General features: G+C 45.5%; 2 protein-coding genes across 2 annotated transcripts in view; both read right to left on the reverse strand.

Annotated features, from left to right (window-relative positions):
• LOC106821105 overlaps positions 1–9,490 on the reverse strand; it is an 11,601-nt gene extending 2,111 nt beyond the window's left edge. Inside the window, exons 1-4 of the mRNA XM_014825768.1 lie at positions 9,444–9,490; positions 9,218–9,303; positions 1,242–3,711; positions 32–125 (exon numbers count right to left, since the gene is read on the reverse strand). Coding sequence (XP_014681254.1) covers positions 32–125; positions 1,242–3,711; positions 9,218–9,232 — 2,579 coding nt within the window. The 5' untranslated portion in view covers positions 9,233–9,303; positions 9,444–9,490. The remainder of the gene's footprint in view (positions 1–31; positions 126–1,241; positions 3,712–9,217; positions 9,304–9,443) is intronic.
• Positions 9,491–19,305: 9,815 nt separating this feature from the next.
• On the reverse strand, positions 19,306–19,890 carry LOC106821072 (uncharacterized protein K02A2.6-like). Its single transcript, XM_014825716.1, has one exon. The coding sequence runs from the start codon at positions 19,888–19,890 to the stop codon at positions 19,306–19,308; it is 585 nt and encodes a 194-aa protein (XP_014681202.1).
• Positions 19,891–22,140: the final 2,250 nt, after the last annotated feature.

Here is a 22,140-nt window from a genome sequence, read left to right on the forward strand (position 1 = left end):
TCCGTTAGCAGCTACAGGAGCTGGCGTCGAGGATGGAGACGTGTTGCCGGTGCTCACTGGCTTCCGAGGCGTCTTCTTGCTTCGGTCTACCATGGCGTAGACCGGTTCTGAACGCACTTTCTGACCTTCGAACATGGGCAAAGGTAAAGCACCACAGGTATTCACCAACCAATTGACAATACTGCATAGGAATCTTATATATAACAGGGTTAATTTTTACTCAACCGTGAAGATTGGAAACGTACCGCTTACGTTTCGCCTCCTGCCAGGAGGCTTTCTCAAAGCTAACTGATGAGTATCAGTTTTGACCACCAGATGGTGTGGCGGTCAATTGCTTAGTCCACACGTGACTAAGCCTGTATCTCCCTCGTCCTGGTTGGTGTTCGGGGACTTGCGAATCTAGATGGCCTCCTTAATCCAACGCCTGATTTTGATTGGCTCGCGATCGATGATCTTCGAAATCTCTCAATCGATAGTGTGATTGTCCTTCGCTACGTGGTCAGTGATCGCAGATTTGGTGATTTCGGTAGCCGACTGTTTTCGTTGGGCCCTTGTGAACGATTTGGGTGCTACGGTGTCTACGTCCTTCTGTGTTCTTTAAAGCAGGTTTCAAATTTTCGGCCGGTTTCTCCAATGTAACTTTTTTCACACATTGCACACGGTATCTTGTAGACACAGTCCGTAATGTTGTGCATATCTGTTCTGTCCTTAGGGTGTACCAAAAGCCGTTTTAGGGTCTCAAACGGTCTAACTGTTGAAGCCACACCTGCATTTTTTAGGTGACGTTGAAAAAGAAGTTGAAAGTTGAGAAAGCCTCCTGGCAGGAGGCGAAACGTAAGCAGTACGTTTCCAATCTTCACGGTTGAGTAAAAATGAACCCTGTTATATATATTAGTCTACCAACCGAATGAACTTATTTAATGAGTTGCATAGGATTCTTTATTGTAAATGGGTAGATGGATGGATGGATGGATGGTTTGATGGATGGATGGATGGATTGATGGATGGACAGATGGTCTAATGAATAAACGAATGGATTGATGAATGGACAAATAGATGGATGGATGGATGCATGAATGAATCAATCGATAGATGGATGGATGAATTTCAAAACTTGCAAAATGCACTAGTTATATAAAAATTATAAAAACATATATGACAATAGAAACAACTATGGTGCTATGGACTGCATTCACACAGTGCCTCATATTCAAATAAATTCTTCATGCGGGAGCAAGTACCTGTTTGCACTGCCACTGACAGAGTATCGTCTCCTCCCAGCAGTGTGGAATTTATCTCTGCGTAGCCTGGATCGTTGCTGTCAGGTGAACACGAACGCTCCTGCTTGCCAGATGAATGTGTCATGGTCACGCTGACCGCCTCATAGATATGTTCAGCTGGCATGGATTCCGCAAGAGAAGGTGTTTCTTGGAAAAAGGAAGCCTCGTACAGTGGGTTTCCATCTATGTGAGCCTCAGAGGAAACACCGGCACGCTGGTGTATGTGTTGCGACGATGTGGAGTGTATGCTGTTCCTTGCCAAACCCACATCGCGAATTTCACTAGAAGAATTTGCAGGCGATTTGTCTTCCACATCAACATGCGATTGTTGAGCTTCGGGCACTCGGTCATTGGGAAGGATTTTGTCTTGCTTTAGTGAGTGATCGTACCCGCTTCTACTGATTTCAGTCCGGGCCGGAATGCAGTTATTTTTTGTGTCGGTGCTAACATCAGGGTTGTGATCAAGTGGCTCTCGTCCTGGAGAGTTACCCATGAGGACACTGCCTTCAGCATGAACTGCTGGCATGGGCTGGATGCTCGCTAGCTTTAGGTTCTCGAGAAATTTCCGCTCCTCATTCATCGGCTCGTACACACCATAATCTGAATCGCTACCACTGCTGTCCTCCGTGTCGAGAGGCTGCGTTGCATCACTCAGAACTGCGACGACTCTGTGCGGAATCCGCTTGTGCATACCGTTCCGAACTCTCTCGGTCGTTATTTTCCGCTCGCCCTTCGGCTTGCATATTGCACAGTAGATTTTGTCGGGAACTCGTCTTATGTCCTCGACGGAATGTTTGTTGGCATGCGCGACGCTTATCTTCGTCAGTCCGCTGTCCGCTGCAGCCTCGTTACCTTCGGTCACTGCACGCTCAGTGGTGACCACATGAGCGTCTTTCCATTCGTCACCAAGCGGTCGCACTGAGCTGATATGCGTTGTCGCCGAGTCGTCTCCGTGGCAGCGGCAGTGGCAGCACGCGTAGGCGTTCACTCGTGAATCGAGCGAGGAGCTTTTCGAGAATCGAGAACTTCGGCGAGTTGCGACGCGATGCGGATCGGCGTGGATCACGCCGGCGTCGGGAGAGGTGGCTTCTTCTGTGCTGCGAGGAAAAGGATTACTATCAAGCCGAATGGATGCTCCACATTCTCGTGGATCGCGCTCATTCTGCATCGACAGCAACAAAGACGGAGCAGTTGATCTTTCACTTACATCGTCGCCAGATTTTTTTATTACTCCTGCTGAACCGGCGCACACCCGATTAATTTGAGAGTTTTCTAAAGGCTCGTGCATCAGTGAAACATGGTCAAAGACTACGGCAGGTTCACAAACATTTGCTGAGGTGAGTCTGTGTGATCGTTCGCCACTCTGACCAAAAGACGCGGCGCTGTCCGACACGTGTAAATGTGTAGAAGAGGGTGGAACATGGTCAGTGATGACAGCGGGTTCACACACGGCCGACGAAATGACTCTCTGTCTCTGCGATCGCTCGGCACTCTGACCCCACAACGCGACACGATCTGATACGTGTAATTTGGCAGAAGACGGTAGGTGTTCTTTCGGTACATTCCGAGATGATGACTCACCCTGCACTGAATCTTGCAAGGGGACAGCAATGTTTGTGTTGTCACATACAAGGTGAACAAAGTCAGAATGCAATGACGACGTCGGTGACAAAGACGGTGACAGCGACGGTGACGAACTACGGCCGCAGGTCTCTACCTTTCCATCAACGCAGTCACGTACTACATCGGCGAGAACCGCGGCCAATACGTCGAAGCACGGACCGGACTTCTGTTTGGATTTAGATGCGGGTGTGAGAGCAGACTGCTGGAGCGTGGGTGTCTGTAAATCACGACACGCACGTTGGCGCGAGGGTTTGGCTGTCGTGAGATTGATGCCACATTCGTCCAGTATCAGCAGTTGATTGTCACCTTCGAGACCGGCTGCCGCTAGGTCCTCGTTGACCTGCGCACGCAGCCGTTCACTTAGCTTTAACTCAAGGCACTCGCCTTCGCTGATATCTTCCAGTGACAAGGCATTGCTCAGAACCTTCCTGTTTCGCATCACCTTGCCATGAGCTCCAGGAGCGGAACTGGTGGGACGATTTGTTGCGATTTTGTTTGAATGTGCCGTTCTTTTCGCATTACGATCAGCATTGGCATTTACCCCATCATTGTTATGCTCAAATCTGTCCAGAATTGCCTTGACCGAAGATGACTCGCGACTAGATTCCTTTGCGGCCATGTTACATTTTCTTGGTGCAGGAATAGGTACACCTGTCCTGGAACTCTTGGACATGAGGTTGGAATTTGATGATGGCAGGTCACATGCTACTGGCTCATAGTGCTCTTGCACATCATACCATGGCTGCTGTACTATCCGCTTGCCGTTGCCAAATAGAATGTCTCCATCAGCAGTCACTTCACATGGCTCCTGTTTTGCAAACATAGCAATGATTTTAGATTCTTCATTCAGACTTTGTTCGCGACGTGCAGAGCTCATTTCTCACTGTATGATATGATGGGAATGTCGATGACTAAAACAGACGATAGATCACCATTACTGATACATTATAGTGCGTATTTCACGAGAGTGATGACATTTACCGTAGACTGACATAAGTCACTATGAGAGCTGAAGATTTATGGTTTTCCCTAAGTTAAAAGAAGAAGCAAAATAAAGATAAGAAAATTATGAAGCATTTAAAGGGATACTAGACTCCAGGATTTTACTGCATATAACTGTACTTACTGTATAACAAATCGTCTATACCCACACGTACTTGTTACCAGATACCTAATTTAATTGTTATAATTAATTATACATCAACGCCACAAAATTTGAACGGCGCCTTTGACACCCGCGAGCGTGCTGCCACCCTGAAAAAGTTGCGCATTTCCCAATATCTTTGCACATTACAGACCGAGGGCTAATCACAAAGGTGCAATTGTATTTATACCAAAATACTATTTAACTGAACGATGTTCATTTTAGGAAAAATTTATCCACAATATAACTGAAACTATATGTCGTTTATAATATATTACAATCCTTTTGCTTTTAAATTAATAAATAAGAAACACCCTCGGTCTGTGGCCTTTGGCTGAAAAGTCGTTTTGCGCAAATTTTCAGCTCATGCGCTTTGAGTGGCGCCACCGTCATTGTAATCAAACTGTAGTCATTAGTTTTAAAACATAAAAAAAAAATTCTAATGGTGATTGAGCCATGAAACTTTTTATGTAGCGTAATTTTAACCTGAAAATAATCCTAGAACCTAGAGTAAAGAATCACTTTAATCACACTGTGAATTGATTCACAAAGATCCACGTATCACAAAATAATTTATATTATATATATAAGTCTGCAGTCTGCCGATCGGTAGATTGCGCTGCGTGATCTTGAGAATGCACAGTGCAATCTTGAAATAGTGCAGATCGGAAGATTGCACGCAACACATACACTGATTGCTATTTAAGTAATTACCTGGTAGTGAATCACTATGTGTGGTGTGGTTGCTAGAGTGAGTAACTTATATTTGTATCGTAATACTAGTAACCAATTGCTATTGATTTTTTACCGAATCCGAGCTTACTTTAAGGCCACGAGAATGAAAGCCTGCGGCAGTTACTGTACGCGGGCTATAGTAGGCCTGTACCATAGTATTTGGACGCTCGCCCGAAACTGGACGCTCCTAAGTGCACATGCGCAGCATGCGCAGTAGTAACCTGCGCATCTCGCCCATCGAAAACGGTCGCAATAAACAAACATGGCGGCCAACCCGGTCACTCATGGAAACATTTGATTAAAACAATTTGCAATGTAGTAGGGTTTGTCTATATTCAGGCCGGTACAGGAGATAATTTTTGCATTTTTATCACGTGGTTTTGTGTTTTATAAACCAGATCAGATGTCAATTCGCCGTGTTCGCTGACGTCACTTTCCAGCTGTGAAAGAACGATGGTGAAGGAGCGAGAAGGAAAGAAGGGAGAAGGGGGTGGAGAAAGGAGGAGGGGAGAAGCTGGTGGAAGAGAGGAACGGGTGAGAAGGGGAAGGGAGAAGGTGGTGGAGAAAGAGAAAGAAGAGGAAGCTGCCGGTAAGAGGAGCGGGAGGAAGGAAGAAAGGTGTGGAGGAGGAAGAAGCTGTGAGAAGGAGGGGAGAAAGCTTGGTGAGAAGGAAGGAAGGGGAGAGGGAAAAGGTGGTTGCAGAGAGGAGGGAGAAGCTGGTGGCAGAAGGGGAGAGGGGGGGAGAAGCTCATGGGAGAAGGGGATGTGGTGTGGCCATCGAGGGGAGAAAAAAGGGCTGGTGGCTGGAAGGTGCGTGGAGAAGGGAGAACGTGGTGCCAGGGAGAAGGGCACCTCCCTGCCCACCTTCTCCACACCTCCTCCTTCTCACCACCTCCGTCCACCAGCTTCTCCCTCTCCTTCTCCGACCAGCTCTCCCCCTCCTCACCCCACCTTCTTGCCCTTCTCCCCCTCCTCCTTCTCCACCTAGCTTCTCCCCTCCTTCTCCACCGCGATTACATCCGATTGGTTATAACACAAACCGACCAGCTGAAAAAAATATGCAAATTATCTCCGTATGGGTCTTGGCGCCTGAATATAGACACACCCCAAATGTAGTAAGGCTCATAGGTTCTATAGTCCCCAGGGTACTGCTGGAACGTACCCTGGTAACTTATCTTGATATGGTTAGGGTTAGGGTTAGGGTTAGGATTAGGGTTAGGGAAATTAGGGGCAATTAGGCGACTCCCTAGACTCATTAGTGGAGTAGGCGAGGACGGTCCGGCATATTAGATAGTACAGGGGTAGCGTTCCGGATATACGACCGTACCCAGCGTACGTTCCGCCAGTACCCTGGGGGACACTAGACCCTCTCAGCTGTAGTTAAAAGTTAGTAAAGATGTTTATGTGTGTCAGGTTACAGCGCGAAACCAAAAGAAAAACAAGAGCATGGCTGACTATTTCCTACGGTCCTGCAAAAACAAGATTTAAACAACAACAAACCAAACGAGAAAAACAAAAAGAGCTGCGCGCCATGGCCCGCACTTAGGAGCCGTTCCAGTTTCGGGCGAGATGCAAATACTACGCGTAACAGGCTACTTAACGGAGTTCATCTAGGGTCCTATGTCCCCCAGAGTACTGCCAAACGTACCCTGGTAACTATTTGGATATGGTTAGGGGTTAGGGTTAGGGAGGTAAGCGGTAGGCGATTGACCAAGACTAGTATAGATGGAGTAGGCCAAAGTACGGTCCGGTATACCGGAAAACGCTAACCCGATCCCTGGTACTATCTAATACTGACCGGACCGTACCGTCGCCTACTCCACGAACGAGCTCTAAGGAATCGCCAAGCTTAGTATAGCGGCGCTTACTCCCTAACCCTAACCCTAACCCATATCAAATAATTACCAGGGTACGTTCCGGCATAGATACAATAATGTAACCCAAACCCAAGAGGATAGGGGTTACGCCTATCCTCTTGGGTTGGGTTACATTATTGTATCGCAGAATGAGACGGTGGGGGCGAGGGGGGGATTCTAGGAACATGTTGCCGAAAGAAGGTGTTGTTGACCCGAAGTGCTCGAGCGCCAGATCGTGCGCGCCAGTTCCGCTGGCAAAGGCGCACGCGGACCGCGAGGACGGGAACGTCCTACGGACAGTATGCAGCGCTGCAGCTATGGACCGTGCGCCGAATAGCTTACTGCCGGCGCACGCATCCATAGCATGCCAAGCGAACAGTCCACAATTTTAGTGGCGGACACAGAGGGCAGACATTATGGGGACGTGAGAAACCATGTTCAAGCTTGTTATAAAAACATAATGTCTCGTTTCGTAAACCTAGCATGATGTCACGCGAAATCACAGAAAGACTGACCGAAATTTTTCGTGTTCGCGAACCTTGCCCAGGGAATGACAATGGCTGCAAGGACAAGAGGCGTATATAGACTGGCGACTCACTCCCACCTCGATTACCCATCGAGTTGACTAAGGCTAAGCGCAAGAGGTGGAAGCGAGCTTGCAGTCGTGCGCTATAGGGGCGCCAGGCGGCCGCCACTGCCTTTTTTTCCACCACGAGGGTGCAAAAACCTTTTCTTTTTTTATTCTTCCCGGCGTACCGGGAGCCTCGGCCATGGAACGTTGCAAAAACGATTGCAGGTTGTTGCCGGCTGACAGCCATTTCCATTACTGGGCCAAGGTTCGCGCCGAACGCGAGGGAGAATTTCGTCAGTCTGTGTGATTTCGCATGACAAGCGTCGGTTTACGAACAAGAGACGAATTATGTTTTTATAAACAACGTGAATACTGTTGTTCAAGTGAGAAGAAACAAAGATGCGAAGCTGTTGAATGTGTATATCGTGCTGTGAAGGTTTCAAATTAAGGTGCCGCAGCGTCTGAGCCGAATTTTGCCAGCACGCTTTCCTACCTGCTATTATATATTTGTGTAAGGCGTGCAACAGTCGCGCCCGCGAGATAATGCCACGGCAGGCGTACGTTGGACGTAGGATTTCGACGGAAATTGGACAGAAACTCGGCAATAATAGGTCAAAAGAGTAGGCCTCTGCTATAAGAAACATGAAGAAGTGTAGTAAATAGAATTCGTATTTATTAGCATTATATTTTATTTATATTTTAGTAGGAGTACTAGTTAAACACTAACAGGAGTCGTCATATTAATATTAAGTAACTTACTAGTACGTAACAAGTTTGTCATTATTAGCTCCTGGTAGTAACTAGTACTAGTACTAGTTATTACCTGTAGTACTAGTAGTCCTGGTACTTAGTAGTACTAGTAGATAGTACTAGTAGTTACTTACTACTACTAGTAATTATGTAACATGTTACTTGTAGTCAATAGAAGTATTCGTAGGTGTGGATACAATTCGATGCTCGCATTGGGGGATCGTGTTAGATTATATATATATATATAGCCTAGGTGCCTGTAGAATCACGAGTACGAGGCACATTGGTTTTTATTGGGACTCATGTTCTCTATCCTTGGGCCGTCCGAGTCGGAGCACTCCGGAAATTTCCATCGTGAATTCTTACGGAACACTTACAGTTCAAGCTTCCCACTGTTCACAGTTTAGGCACTTCTGCCACCATGTTGAAATCTTTACTAGACTTTAGTTTGATGAGGAGTGTAACTATGCAGAGATACAATAGCAGATAACAGTGACAATGAAACTAACTTAATGTACTACGAATAGCGAAGACGAATTCGTATATAGCGTATCCTCTAATCTCAGCCATGTCAACGCTAACGCATGAGCGATATATATTGTTACAATGTCAACAAAAACTCCGTTATTACAGAAAAGAACAACGCGCCTAGTAGCCTACGAAATTGCGCAGCATTTCTAGCTCGTCTCTACATAACTGCGGTTAGTGAGATCCTCGTGCAATGGGCAGAACTGCCTCAATTCATCGAAAAAGCCGGCTTCAAGCCTCTCCTGGAAGGACCGGCGATACTTTGCGTTGGGTAAGCAGCGACATTGCTAAAAAGTGGCCGCTACCGCGGTGGCGGTTGAGCGCCTTCGGCGCGGATGATTCCGGGGCTGCAGACTGTCTAGTTCGCGGGAGTACCCTGCTGGGGGACTATAGTGAGCGCGGTGTGGTCGAGCTCGCTAACTACTAGCTAGGAGGTTGTCTACGCGCTTAGTAGTAATAGTACTAGTAGTAGTAGTAGTACTAGTAGCTATGCTAATTAGGTACTTGATTGCTTACTATTACTAATTTATAGTAATTAACTTGACATTGCAATAAATTTATGAATTTATGAATGTATGTATGCATATATATGTATAGGTACAGATCGTGTATTGTCTATAATAGGAATTTAGGTACATGTAAATAATGTAGACTAATAAATCCTGATCACCTGCAGCATTATTGTTTGTTTACATCTAGCCTTAGGCTCTATGCCTATGCCTATGGTTTACCTTGTTTACCTGCATCTCGCGCTGTCATACGCCATCTTGAATCTTCGACGCTAATAAATAGGGTTCTTTCATCTTTGCAAGAATGCCTGAATGGAAAGTAGAAAATGATTTATTCCAATACTCACTGTAACAAAACATTTGGCAGAATGGATCATATATACGCATCATATAATCATATATCGTCTAATATTATAATATTGGGCGGAACATGTCCTAAAATCACCACCTAACTGGTTGTGACGCAGACGTTGATGATGCAAATCGAAGTTTGCTATTCGTTTCAGACGCGAGATGGCGCTGATGAATTTTGCTTGTGTACATTTTTTGCTGTTACCTTTTGCAATTTGTTACCAGATGGCCTGACTTTGTAACGTTATATTGATGATTTGATTTATATTTTCCGAGGAGAACATTTATGTAGACGGAGATGAGGTGCTTGCTACAAGATAAACCTCAAATAAATTGTTGTTGAGAACAATTGTCTGTATTCAGTGAGCCAGCGCCAGTGACAGTGCCAGTGGCAGTGCAAGTGGCAGTGGCAGTGTCGAGTCCGTGTGTGTGAGTGTGATTGCATTTTCTCACGTCAACGAAACCGCATCTCATCGCTGTCGCTGAGAGTCGTGCTATCACTATCAGTAGGTTACGCCATAGCACTTGTGTGTGTAGGTGTTTTAGCGCTTAATACCTTTCGTGAACGTAAACCGTGGTATGTTAGAAGTCCAAATTGGTTTATTTTATTTTGTGCAGTTCAGAATTCTTCCCTCAGGCTCATTTAGTCATTATCGATGTCACATGTGCAATTCTGAATTCAGTGAATTCACGAGGTTCTTGATAGTACCTCTAAATTGTTACTGTTAATGTTAGCGTTACTGTTTAAGGGTCAATCGCCTGATCAGTGAGCTGGTGAGAGTGCTACCACAGTACCGGTTACATACTGTTGTGGTTGACATCTTAAGTCCTAGATGACTGGATGCATGCTAGGTTACATTACAAGGCTATACATGAATGTATGATTGCATACAACATGAAGCCAGGCACACGATAAAGAATAATTAGCTGCCAAAATAGAAGTGCAGATAATCAGAACTCAATCCAACCCTTACTTAACTCTTTCTGCATATGTCGATGGGCCGGTGCTAATTTCGCACCCTGTAGATGTTGTGCCCAAACTTGGAATCTTGCACAAACTTGGAATTTCAGCGCGTCCACAGTTTGGGCAACCAATCTTGAGATTGGGCAAACAGAGGTAAACAGAGCTTGCACAAACATATGATTATTAGGATTTCAAATGTTATATCATAACTATATAATTATAAGGTCGTATACCTTCTTTCCTCAATGTGTTTGGCACCTTTGTATAAATATTAAATGATTATAATAAATAATTGGATAATTATGAGATAAATTTCTTCCTAGTTTGCACCACGCACACCACACACTCGCTATGAGCGGTTTTTGAATCACCGACTGTTTTCAGTTTGCCCAATCTTGAGATTGGTCAGCCAAACTAGGGAATCCGCAGTTTGGGTAGCACAATCATTGCACAATCTCGAGATTGTGCAGATTCCAAGTTTGGGTACAACATAGACGCATGCTAGGCTCAGCGACATGCAAGATACATGCTGCATACATATTCTTGTCGGCAAATTATTTGGAGGGCCGGTAACATTGGCAAAACACCGGCCCTCCGAGCCGGTGGTTTCAGCCGTGTTAGCAAGTACCTACATTTTTATTTATTGCCTACATTATTTATAGCAAATAGGCTACATTTATTTATTGTTTTATCTGAAGGATATCACGCCATAACTTATCAAACATTTTACAAATTTGAAATCGAGAATGGCAAGCGTGAACATGACATGATTTTACAAACAAATTTGTGAGGGCTGGTATAAATTACTGTTACCAGCTTTCTGGACCGGGGCCAAAAAATCTGAATTTCGTGCCCTGGTCTAGGAAATAAGATATCAAACCATGACATTGTGCAGCTAAGATTTTGTAGATGTCATGCCACCCAGATGTGCGTGCATGCATGCATTCTATGTTTAAGTCACAAGTACAAAGGTTGTAATCGCTTGTTTTATGAAAACTAGCTGAACCCGCGCTACGCGCGGGCTTAGTGACTGTGATGCATGTTACCAGTGCAAGTAGTTGTTATGTGTAAGTGTTATATGGAAGTTAGGTTGTTGCACATGTTTGTTTTTTATGTTGAGAAGTTCAATACAAATACATGTACAATCATGCTTACACGCTAACACATTAACCATTTGTTTGGCAAGTACACAGTGAAATACACACACCCACACACAAACGTTTTATTGTATGCTATGTACTGTTGATGATACGGACTCCAAAGTTAGAATATAGATAGATTGTGAATGGGTATAACGTAAACGTAATATTACGTGCTTCGCATGTTTCCACTGTGTGCGGACAGGTAATATTGGCGTGTTGTGATCGCTTATTTCTACGCATTGTTGCACTCTGTGCGGACGACGTAATATTACGTGCTTGTGATCGGACCGCTTGTGACAGATGGTGTCCACGGCACCCGCTACACTGTACAGCATGCAGACTTCCAAAAAAATCTGCACTGATGAATTCAACTTGTACATCTCATATGGAAACCTATGGCCTAATAGCTACTGACATATTTAACTTCATTATTACATGGTTATTTCTACTTACATTATGGGGCTTACACAAATCTCAGACACACACACACACAGAACAGAACAACACGAAATTGAAACCTGTTGAAACAAAACGAAATACAAACAGAACGAAAACAAAACAGCGCCCCCTATTTTCAGGCAAATGTTTACCTTTTTGTGTTTTGTTGTCTTTTTTAAGACCGAACAAACGGTTTTCAACCGAGTATAGTTTAGAACCCGTCCCGTGTACTCATCGATCTCTTCTGTAAATTTGGCGCTATTTGGATCCAAACTGACGGAACCTTTCATTAACATACATACAACATTCGCCAAATTATAGTAAGATAGTCAATGTAAGCAATGTCACTGATGTACATGTTAAAATGGTATCACAAAACTATTATACATATATCCATGTTTAATTACGTATAATCTGTGTGGTAAGCACATTTTTACACTGAATTTATTTGTTCCATTCTATAAATACAATAATTTGATTGAACAAACTAAGTAAATGACTCCTTTAACTAAACAATTGATATTGACAGGTTCCAAGTATAGGACTAAAATGGATATAGCCATCCCAACATCTGATGCTAGTGTGGGTGATGTCTCAAGTAGTGCTGCCAGCCTGGTCCATGAAGACACGACACAGCCAGCTGAGTTTAACGTGACAGACTTGATAGAGCCTATATTTCTACAGACAGCATTAGCACAGGGAATAGCTGGTGTCTTCACATGGCTGGCTCTCTTCATAACATGCCATCAGGTAAGTTAGAGCTTCTCTACGCATACATGTATCCCATTATGTGAGTATGTATTACATTGTGCAGGGTGCGAAATTAACGGGAGTCCGGAGTCAAATACTCCCTGATTTGACATATGCAGGAGTTCGTGTGACTCCCTGAAAATTGTGCCATACCATAATTACCATATTTTTTCAGCTAATGTCCAAAGAAAATTGGGCAGACGTGCAACCGCATGAATCTTAAAAAGAAGCACATGCGTTATTGTTAATATCTTTAATTTTGAACCTCAGACTGCAGACTCCCTCATTTTGCTGCGGCCTCCCTCTTTTTGAGGGTAGGGTGCCCGTTGGACTCCAGTGTTCAAAAGTTAATTTCTACCCCTGATTGTGTATTGCATTTTTATTCAAATATATGTCTATGCAACATAGAATTATTATACGATCATCATCAGCCACCCACACCATCACCAGCACCTACCCACACCACCACCAGTAGCACCCACCCACACCACCACCAGTAGCACCCACCCACACCACCACCAGCACCCACCCACCCCACCACCAGTAGCAACTGCCCACACTACCACCAGTAATAATCACCCACACCACCACCACCAGTACCCACCAACACCACCACCAGCACCCACCCACACCACCACCAGTACCAACCCACACTGCCACTAGTACCCACCCACACCACCACCACCACCAGCACCCACCCACACCACCACCAGCACCCACCCACACCACCACCAGTACCCACCGTGCCCGGGCACCCACACTGCCACCAGTACCCACCCACACCGCCACCAGCACCCACCTACCCACACCACCACCACCACCAGCACCCACCCACACTGCCACCAGTACTCACCCACACCACCACCACCACCAGTAGTAAGTGCCCACACCACTACCAGCCCACATTTCCACCACCACCAACACTGCCACCAGTACCCACCTACACCACCACCACCAGCACCCACCCACACCACCACCAGTAGCAAGTGCCCACACCACTACCAGCCCGCATTCCCACCACCACCCACAGCCGCCATCCACACCACCACCATATAAGCATACCAGAAGCAACCGCTTACACCAACACCAGAAGCAACCACCCACGTCTGACACCACCAGTAGCCATCCACAGCAGCGCCATGCACATGCTTCTGATTCTAGCAGCTGCTGTAGCTTTCATTTTCACGTGTGCGAGTGCCAGCTGTTATGCAAGGCATTAGCTGATCATACCTCATTCATTCACGTGTGAGCCAGCACCCTCCCCCCCACCCCACCCACCGTATCTGCTAGGCAGAATTCATATTTGGGGAACAGAGACTGTTCGTGGCGAAGGGGTTATGGGATGAGAGTACAGTATAAAAACTGTTTGCAAATTAGCAAAAGATGCATCGTCATGTGTTGACATAATGGAATGTCACCAGGGCAAAACTGATCAGATCTGGTGTTGGTGAGGGCCAGCGAAATACGGCTCTCAATGATAACTAGCACGCGCGTGAATCACATTTCCGTCTAGATTACGTCATCTAATCTCGCTAATTAGCCGCTTGTCTTCTGGGAAACATAGTTTGCCAATTAGGCACTGAACATACGTTTGTTCTGCGAGCGAGTGGGTGAGGATGGATGTGAGTGAGAGGGAGAGCGCTCGCTTGCTTGCCTGCCTACAAGTCGCAGCTCTAATGCAAAGACTCCAAGGAGCGCCCGCTCTGAGTCTGAGCCTTCATTATACGTACATGCGGCATCGTTCTTAACTACGAAGTGCTGTTTACAGATGCCTGTCGGTCGGTGTGCGCTGGCTCCTAGCTAGAAGGCAGTGTTCGGCAGGATCACAGGCGCGCGCGCGTATGCATGTGTGTGTATGTGTGCGGTGTATGCGTTGGCAGGGTACAGCGAGCATTTTACTGCGGATAGCGAAGGGGATCGTGCGTCGGTTGCGTGTTTCGAAGTGCGATGGGCATTTTTATTTGCATTCGGGCAGCTTTTACTAGAGTAGTGCTGCAGTGGGGATGGGATAGTAACGGTGTAGGCTAAGGGGATGAGTAGTCCTGCGGTGGTGAAAAGGGTAGTCTAGCAGTAGGTGGGAGGAAGAATAGTCTAGCAGTAGGTGGGGATGGATTATCTAGCAGTTTGCGTGCGTGCGTGCGTGTGTGTTGACAGAATATAACCTAGCAGTGGGTGGAGGGATGAATAGTGTAGCAGTGTGTGTGGGGACAGAATAGTCTAGCAGTGTGTTTGGTATGAATATTCTAGCAGGGGGAGTAGTGAGTGGGAAGGGTAATCAAGCAGTGGGTGTGGGAACAGAATATTTTGGCAGGGTGGAGGGATGGGACAGTCTCACAGTGGGCGTGGGAAGGATAGCAGGGGTTGGGGGTGGGCTGCCTAGCAGTGGGTGTGGGGGATAGACAGCATCGCAGTGGGTGTGAGTGAATTGAAACTGATACGTGTGTGTGTGGGTGGGTAGGAAAGTGGTTGCCGTTGGAGCGAGGCACAATCGGCTGGAACTAGACCCCGCGACGAGCATGTTTTCTCTCTCTCTCTCTCTCTCTCTCTTTCTCTCCTCTATCTCTCTCTCTCTCTCGCTCTCTCTCTCGTCTCTCTCTCTCTCTCTCTTCTCTTTCTCGCCTCTCTCTCTCTCTGTCTCTCTCTCTCTCTCTCTCTCTCTCTCTCTTCTCTTTCTCCCGTGCGTCTCTCTCTCTCTCTCTCTCTCTACAAACACTGGCAGCAAAAAGAAGTCGGCACTTGCAGCTACAGCACACACGCGGCCATTGACTATATATAACATCCTCTATATTATATAGATAGTATCCTCCTCTATATCCCTACCCCTATATCTATATCCCCTATAGCTATCCCCTATCCCTATCCCTATATCTAATCCCCTATATTTATATCTAGATCCCTCTATCCCTATCCCTATATCTAGATCCCTCTATCCCTATATCCCTATCCCTATATCTCTATATCCTCTATACTCCTCTATATCCTCGATGTTATATATAGTCAATGGCCGCGTGTGTGCTGTAGCTGCAGGTGCCGACTTGTTCTTGCTGCCAATGTCTACAAACAGCGGTCTGCGTTTGGGCAGAGCTTCCTGCGATGCGGATCGTTTTTTTGTTACGTGCCAGTACATAACATACCGCCAAGCGCAGGCGGGGTTTCGATTTCCTCGCGATGATCTATAAGGTAGATAATAACAATTATCTCTATTATGTACTCTTGATAATAATAGACTGCGTGGAAATTTTTTATGGATCAGATGAAACGTTGTGTAAACAGCGAATTTAAAATATAGATCCGCGAGGGTTTAGCTCGTGCATTACTGCGCGTTTACAGTAGTTGCTTGATTGGTTGATGACCGAATGGTCTGTTAAATTATTACCTCCGCGTTGCAAACGGAGGTCATGCAATCGCTCGCGTGTGTGTGTTCGTGTGTGTGTGTAGCCAGCAGCGAACCAGCTGTTATACACACGCTCAACTGATCAATCGATTCAGCACCAGCTCGCCTTAGGGCGTCCAGTCAGCAGCAGCTCGCCTTAGGGCGTCCAGTCAGCAGCAGCCAGCAGCGAGCCAGCTGTTATACACATGTATACATGTTACACGCTCGCGGAGGTATGCACTCTCTTTGAGTGCCCTCTGTCTAGTTCATATTCATTTCATTCATTCACATTATTGTCACTATGTAGTGACATAAAAGCACTCCGATGTTATGAGACACTTCCCATTCGAATGACGTCCATGATGTAGTCCATCGGTTGCCAAGTTAGTCGAACCACATCCCAACGATACCATAGTCAGTAGATATACTTATCCTCCAGTCTAGTGAAAAGAAAGTCGAAAACAAAACGAACTAGACAGAGGGCACTCACGGAGAGTGCATACCTCCACCAGCATGTAACATGTATGTGTATAACAGCTGGCTCGCTGCTGGCTGCTGCTGACTGGATGCCCTAAGGCGAGCTGCTGCTGACTCGATGCCCTAAGGTGAGCTGCTGCTGAATCGATCGCGCGAACACTAGTGGCTACACACACACACGAAGGCGAGCTGCTGCTGAATCGATCGCGCGAACACTAGTGGCTACACACACACACGAACACACACACGAACGCACACACGAACACACACATGAGACCGATTACATTACCTCCTTGGCGGAGGTAAAAATGTCGAACATAGCAAAACGTGAGGTTTCTATATAGCTAACGCACACGCTACGCATTGTTAGACCTTTGGCAGCATTACAGATATGAAGTGTAAATTTCAATAAACCCTCATGCCATGAAGTTTAAGGTGACGTAAGGGAGCAGTCACAGATTTATAGCTTAGGTTCGTGAGAATTCCTTAGGTTGGGAATGGCTATTCATTTATAGCTGCGACGTGTGATAATTTCGAATGGGCAAAAAGCTTTCATGTTTATGAGCATTAAGAGCTGTTGTATAAGCTTCTCTCATGCTCCTCCACCCCTTTCCCGCTCTCCACACTCTCTTTCTCACTCGTTGTTCCTCCATCTCCTCTCCCTCGCTCCTTCTTCTTGTGTACATGTCCGCGTACGTTCGTGTGTACGCGCGTATGCGCTCATTCGCGTGTCTGTGTTATTGGCTGATATGACCAGGGGTTAATAATGACAAATAATGACAATAATTTGTCATTATTATTATTGTTATTATTAACCCCTGATATTATTGGTCTGTCTCTCTATACAATTTTCTAGTCTGATCAGTGATATATTGCCGCTCAGCTGCTGTAACAGTTGGCGTGTAGTGAGTGATGGCGGCGCGTATAACCTGGCGGTGGTACAGATCTATGCTCGCGTGAAACGTAAATTATGATTCGACAATGCTCTCCGTACGTCATGTGTGAAGCAGGTAATTACACGGGAGTGCGTCTTCCTTGAATTATCTCCTTTTGTCACCATAGCAACAGGGTTCATCTCTGCCGTGATAGCTATGCGCTCACTGTCAAAATGCGTGTAATACGTACGTACGTACACGTATACACTCGCCCGCACGCTGTTAATTTACCATGTAATCCAATATAATCTATACTATAGTATACTTATAGTAATAATATTATATACTATACTATACTATAGATTAATTGGATTACATGGTAAATTAACAGCGTGCGGGCGAGTTTGAGCCGAGACTTGAGCCACCAAAGTCATTTTATAGCCACCAGTGAAAAACCATGGCCACTGTTCACTTCATCATATGTGCTAAGGAAGGCATAAATAGCGGCTTATTAGCCTTATGGGTATTTGAAAAGAGGTGTACGAAGACATTTTAAAAGTCAAGTAAAAATAAAACAATGTAGTTTACTGTAGTCTACACAAAACTAGGTCGTTTTATATAAAGGTAAGTTTATAACATGACTAGGTTACGGAATTAGTTAGTACAATTACTAAGTTACTACATTGTTAGTTACACGACACTGCAGTTTTACCACTTTATTATTCAATGGTAATTTTGTGAGCAGTTAAATCGTTTGCCAATTGTATTCGCCACTTATAATGTAGTAAAATCGCCATTGTTATTTATTGATCGCATTTTGCGAAGGTGTCGAACGCCACGGTACCCCTGTGTACGTGTACATATATACATGTGCGCGCGGGTGTGTGCACGTGTAACGTGCATGTGTAAGTGCTTTCGTGTGTGCGTGTATGTGTGTGCGCACGTGTGTGTGGACGTGTAACGTGCATGTGTAAGTGCATTCGTGTGTGCGTGTATGACTGTATACATGTGTGCGCGCGTGTGTGTGGACGTGTAACGTGCATGTGTAAGTGCATTCGTGTGTGCGTGTATGACTGTATACATGTGTGCGCGCGTGTGTGTGGACGTGTAACGTGCATGTGTAATTGCATTCGTCTTTGCGTGTATGTGTGTGTGTGCGCGCGTGTGTGTGTGTGGACGTGTAACGTGCATTCGTGTGTGCGTGTATGTGTGTGTGGGCGCGCGTGTGTGTGCACGCGTGTTGTTTGCAAGCTCTATGGAATGCAAACCATATATATAGTATATATATATATATATATATGTATATGCATACGTTCAGTTTCAGAGTCCAGTTATTATTTCATAACTTTACAGTGGCGTAAATCACTAGGAAACAGCTATGAAATAGGGCACATGGGAAATATGCTAATAAGTCTGCCGGCCAGCCTACGCAACCGTCACCGCTGTGTGCATGTATGAACACAGCAGAATAACGCAATTGACAGTCCATTAGTTGAAGTAGTGCTGCCGATGATGCAGAATTTGCAACCTGGCACTGAAGTAGTGTATAAGTTGTTCTAATTCATTTCATTGAAATGTAAATGCAGTGGTGCGATTCTTTGCGCTGATTTTTGTCCGATGCAGCCGACACAACGGCAGCTGCGGATTAAGACCTTGCTCCATCTGTTGTGTACAGCGTTGCCCGACAGTCTTATACGTGCACACTTTCATTGATGAATCCCAAGGGCTGGGTTAGCTCACAGGCACTTGGAGCGTTTCAATAAAATCTAATGCTAAATAAATACGAAATCTATTTACTACCAAAGTCTTAATGTTTCTATACTCTCTTTCACCTATTATTGCGGACAATTTCCTGTAAATGCCGTCCGAATGCTCATGTGCAGCAAACACTGGCGGCCGCCATTGCTCCTGCTGCACACTGACACTTAAATATATAGTCACTATATCAACTTGACCTTCGACACATGCTTTAACCCATTTCTTGTCACGACGAAATGCTTTTCACCACCTGTGAGCTTGCCAAATTCCTTACTACCATGATTGTAGAACTTCGTCTCCTCTTTCCTTCGCAAAAGAGAATTCTTCACACCCTCTACAACCCTGGGTTTCAGGAGCTTGTTTGTTGTTGGTAGAAGTGTTTTAGTCCTCCGACCAAACAATCTCTGTACTGGAGAACAATCCATATTCTTGGTCGGCGTATTTCTCCAGTCAAGCACCGCTACGTATGGATCACTCTCATCATGCAAAGCTTTGGTCATCAACCATTTGGCTGTTTTCACAGCATTCTCAGCCTTGCCATTAGACTGAGGGTAACCAGGTGAACTGGTAACATGCTCTATCTCGTACTTCTGCATGAAGTTTCTGAACTCCTTGCTACTATATGGGGGTCCATTGTTCGAGACAAACGTGTCTGGAATACCATGTCTTGCAACAATTGCTTTCAACTTGCTCACTACCTCCTTGGCAGTCTTGTCACTCAACCTGTCCACTTCGAAGAAGTCAGAGTAATAGTCTACAGTAATCATGTAGTTTCATCCATTCAACTCGAATAGATCACATCCGACTCTCCCATGGTCTCGATGGTATGTCATGGCTAATCATGGGTACCTTCTGCTGAGCAGCCTGGAACTGATTGCAGATGTCACACTTGCCTATGAACTGTTCAATGTCACGGTTCATGTTGGGCCAGTAGACACATTATCTAGCCCTTCTCAGGCAACGTTGTACTCCGATATGGCTCGAATGTAGTCTGTCCAAAATATCTCCTCTGATACTTCAGAATCAGTCCATTCTGCACCGATAATTCATCACGTAATGGGAAGAATGTCTCGACCTCTGGAGGAACTTGCGCTCGTACCTCAGGCCATCCAGACTGAATCACAGCTTTGAGTGTGTTCAGATCTGTATTCTTCTGTGTTGTTTGCTGAATTCGTTGTAGTCTCTCTTCTGAGATGGCAATGTACTGTCTCCTTTTCTGCTGGGGATCTGAAATCAATCTCAAACACTTCTCCTTTCTTCTTCTCTCATATTATGCAAGGTAGGTAGGCTCTGCTGAGCGTATCTGCTACATAAATTTCAGTTCCCTTCTTGCAAATGACTTCAAAGTTGAACCTTTGCAACCTCAAAAGCATCCTCTGAAGTCTCTTCAGGACACTCAACAGACTCTTCTTGCAGATTTCTTCAAGAGGCTTGTGATCTGACTCTACTGTCACCATTCTTCCATAGGTATAGTTCTCAAACCTCTCCATGCCAAACAGAACAGCTAGTAGCTCCTTCACTATTTGAGCATAGTGCATTTCTGTCTGAGTGAGTGAACGTGAAGCATATGCTATGGGGTGACCCTCTTGCAATATACATGTGCCAAGTCCCGCTTCACTTGCATCACACTAAAGTGTTGTTTCCTTGGCAGGATCAAAGTACTTGAGAACTGGAGACTCTGACAGGATCTTCTTCAAATCCTTGAGTGCTTCACCGTGAACCTGCTCATCCCAACAGAACTGCTTCAGCTCTTTGGGTTTGCTCTTTCAGCATATTTCTCAAGGGTGCTGTCACCTCTGAAAGTCGTGGTGTGAACTTCTGCACATAGTTCACCATCCCTAGGAGTCATTGTACTCCCTGTTTGTCTTTGGGGGTAGGCATTTCCATCACTGCTGTCACCTTCTCAGGGTCAATCCTCAACCCTTCTGATGAGATTACATGTCCCATGTAGGATACTTCTTTCATACGGAGCTTCAGCTTGTCTTTGTTCAACCAAATGTTCTTCTCTCGACATCTCTGAAACAATGCTCTCAACTTCCGATCATGATCTGCTTTGGCATCCTTGTCGTTGTCACCAATACCATAGATCAGGATGTCATCATGTATCGCTTTTACTCCATCCAGACCTGCAAGAGCCTCGTCTATGCGCATCTGGAACTCTTCAGGTGAAGGAGATAACCCGAAAGCCAACCACTTTCAACGATATCTGCCCCATGGGGTAGCAAATGTGGTGAGGTAACTGCTCTCAGTGTCCAAATCAATGTGCCAAAACCAATTCTTTGTGTCGACTACTGAGAACACACGTGCTCCGGACAACTCTGGAAGAATGTCCTCGATCGTTGGTGTTTGGTAGTGGTTGCGCTTCAATGCCTTATTCAATGGCTTCGGATCTATACACAGCCTGACTTTACCACTGGATTTCAGCACCACAACCATGGCTGATATCCAGTCGGTTGGTGTGTCCACTGGAGTGAGTATGTCTCACTTCTGAAGCCTATCAAGCTCGGTCTTGAGTTTTCCTCTCATTGCCACTGGGATCTTGCGTGTATGCAACTTCACTGGGAGCACACTAGGATCAACTTCTAAGTGCAGCTTACCATCTAGCTTGCCTTCTGTGAATGTATCAGGGTATTCTGAAACAATTTCCTCACTGGACATCTCTGGAGTGACCTGAGAAATGGGTGTCAATCCAATTTCTACAATCAAAGTGGAGCTGTCCTCAACTTCTCGTCTGGTCGTGATCAAATCCCTGTTGACTTGAATGAGGCCTATAGCCTGTACAGCTCTTACACCTAATATGGCTTTTGTATCTCCAGCAACGACAACTACTTCTATGTTGTACTTTTTGCGATCTTTGGGGTTCCTTACAGACACTCTCCTTTTACCTAAAGGACGTGTTTCGGTTTTGTTATACATCACGAAAGTTAGGTTTGTGCCCGTCATTTGCCGGAGGTCCGGGTCTTTGTACACTATAGTGTACACCATCTCTGGCAATACATTCACTGTAGAACCACAAT

This window comes from Priapulus caudatus, unplaced genomic scaffold, assembly GCF_000485595.1.
Source record: "Priapulus caudatus unplaced genomic scaffold, Priapulus_caudatus-5.0.1 Scaffold58, whole genome shotgun sequence".
NCBI lineage: Eukaryota > Metazoa > Priapulida > Priapulimorpha > Priapulimorphida > Priapulidae > Priapulus > Priapulus caudatus.

Bases quoted from the DNA above. Each gene is read 5' to 3' on its own strand.
- LOC106821072 (XM_014825716.1), bottom strand. From the start codon at position 19,890: ATGATTACTGTAGACTATTACTCTGACTTCTTCGAAGTGGACAGGTTG.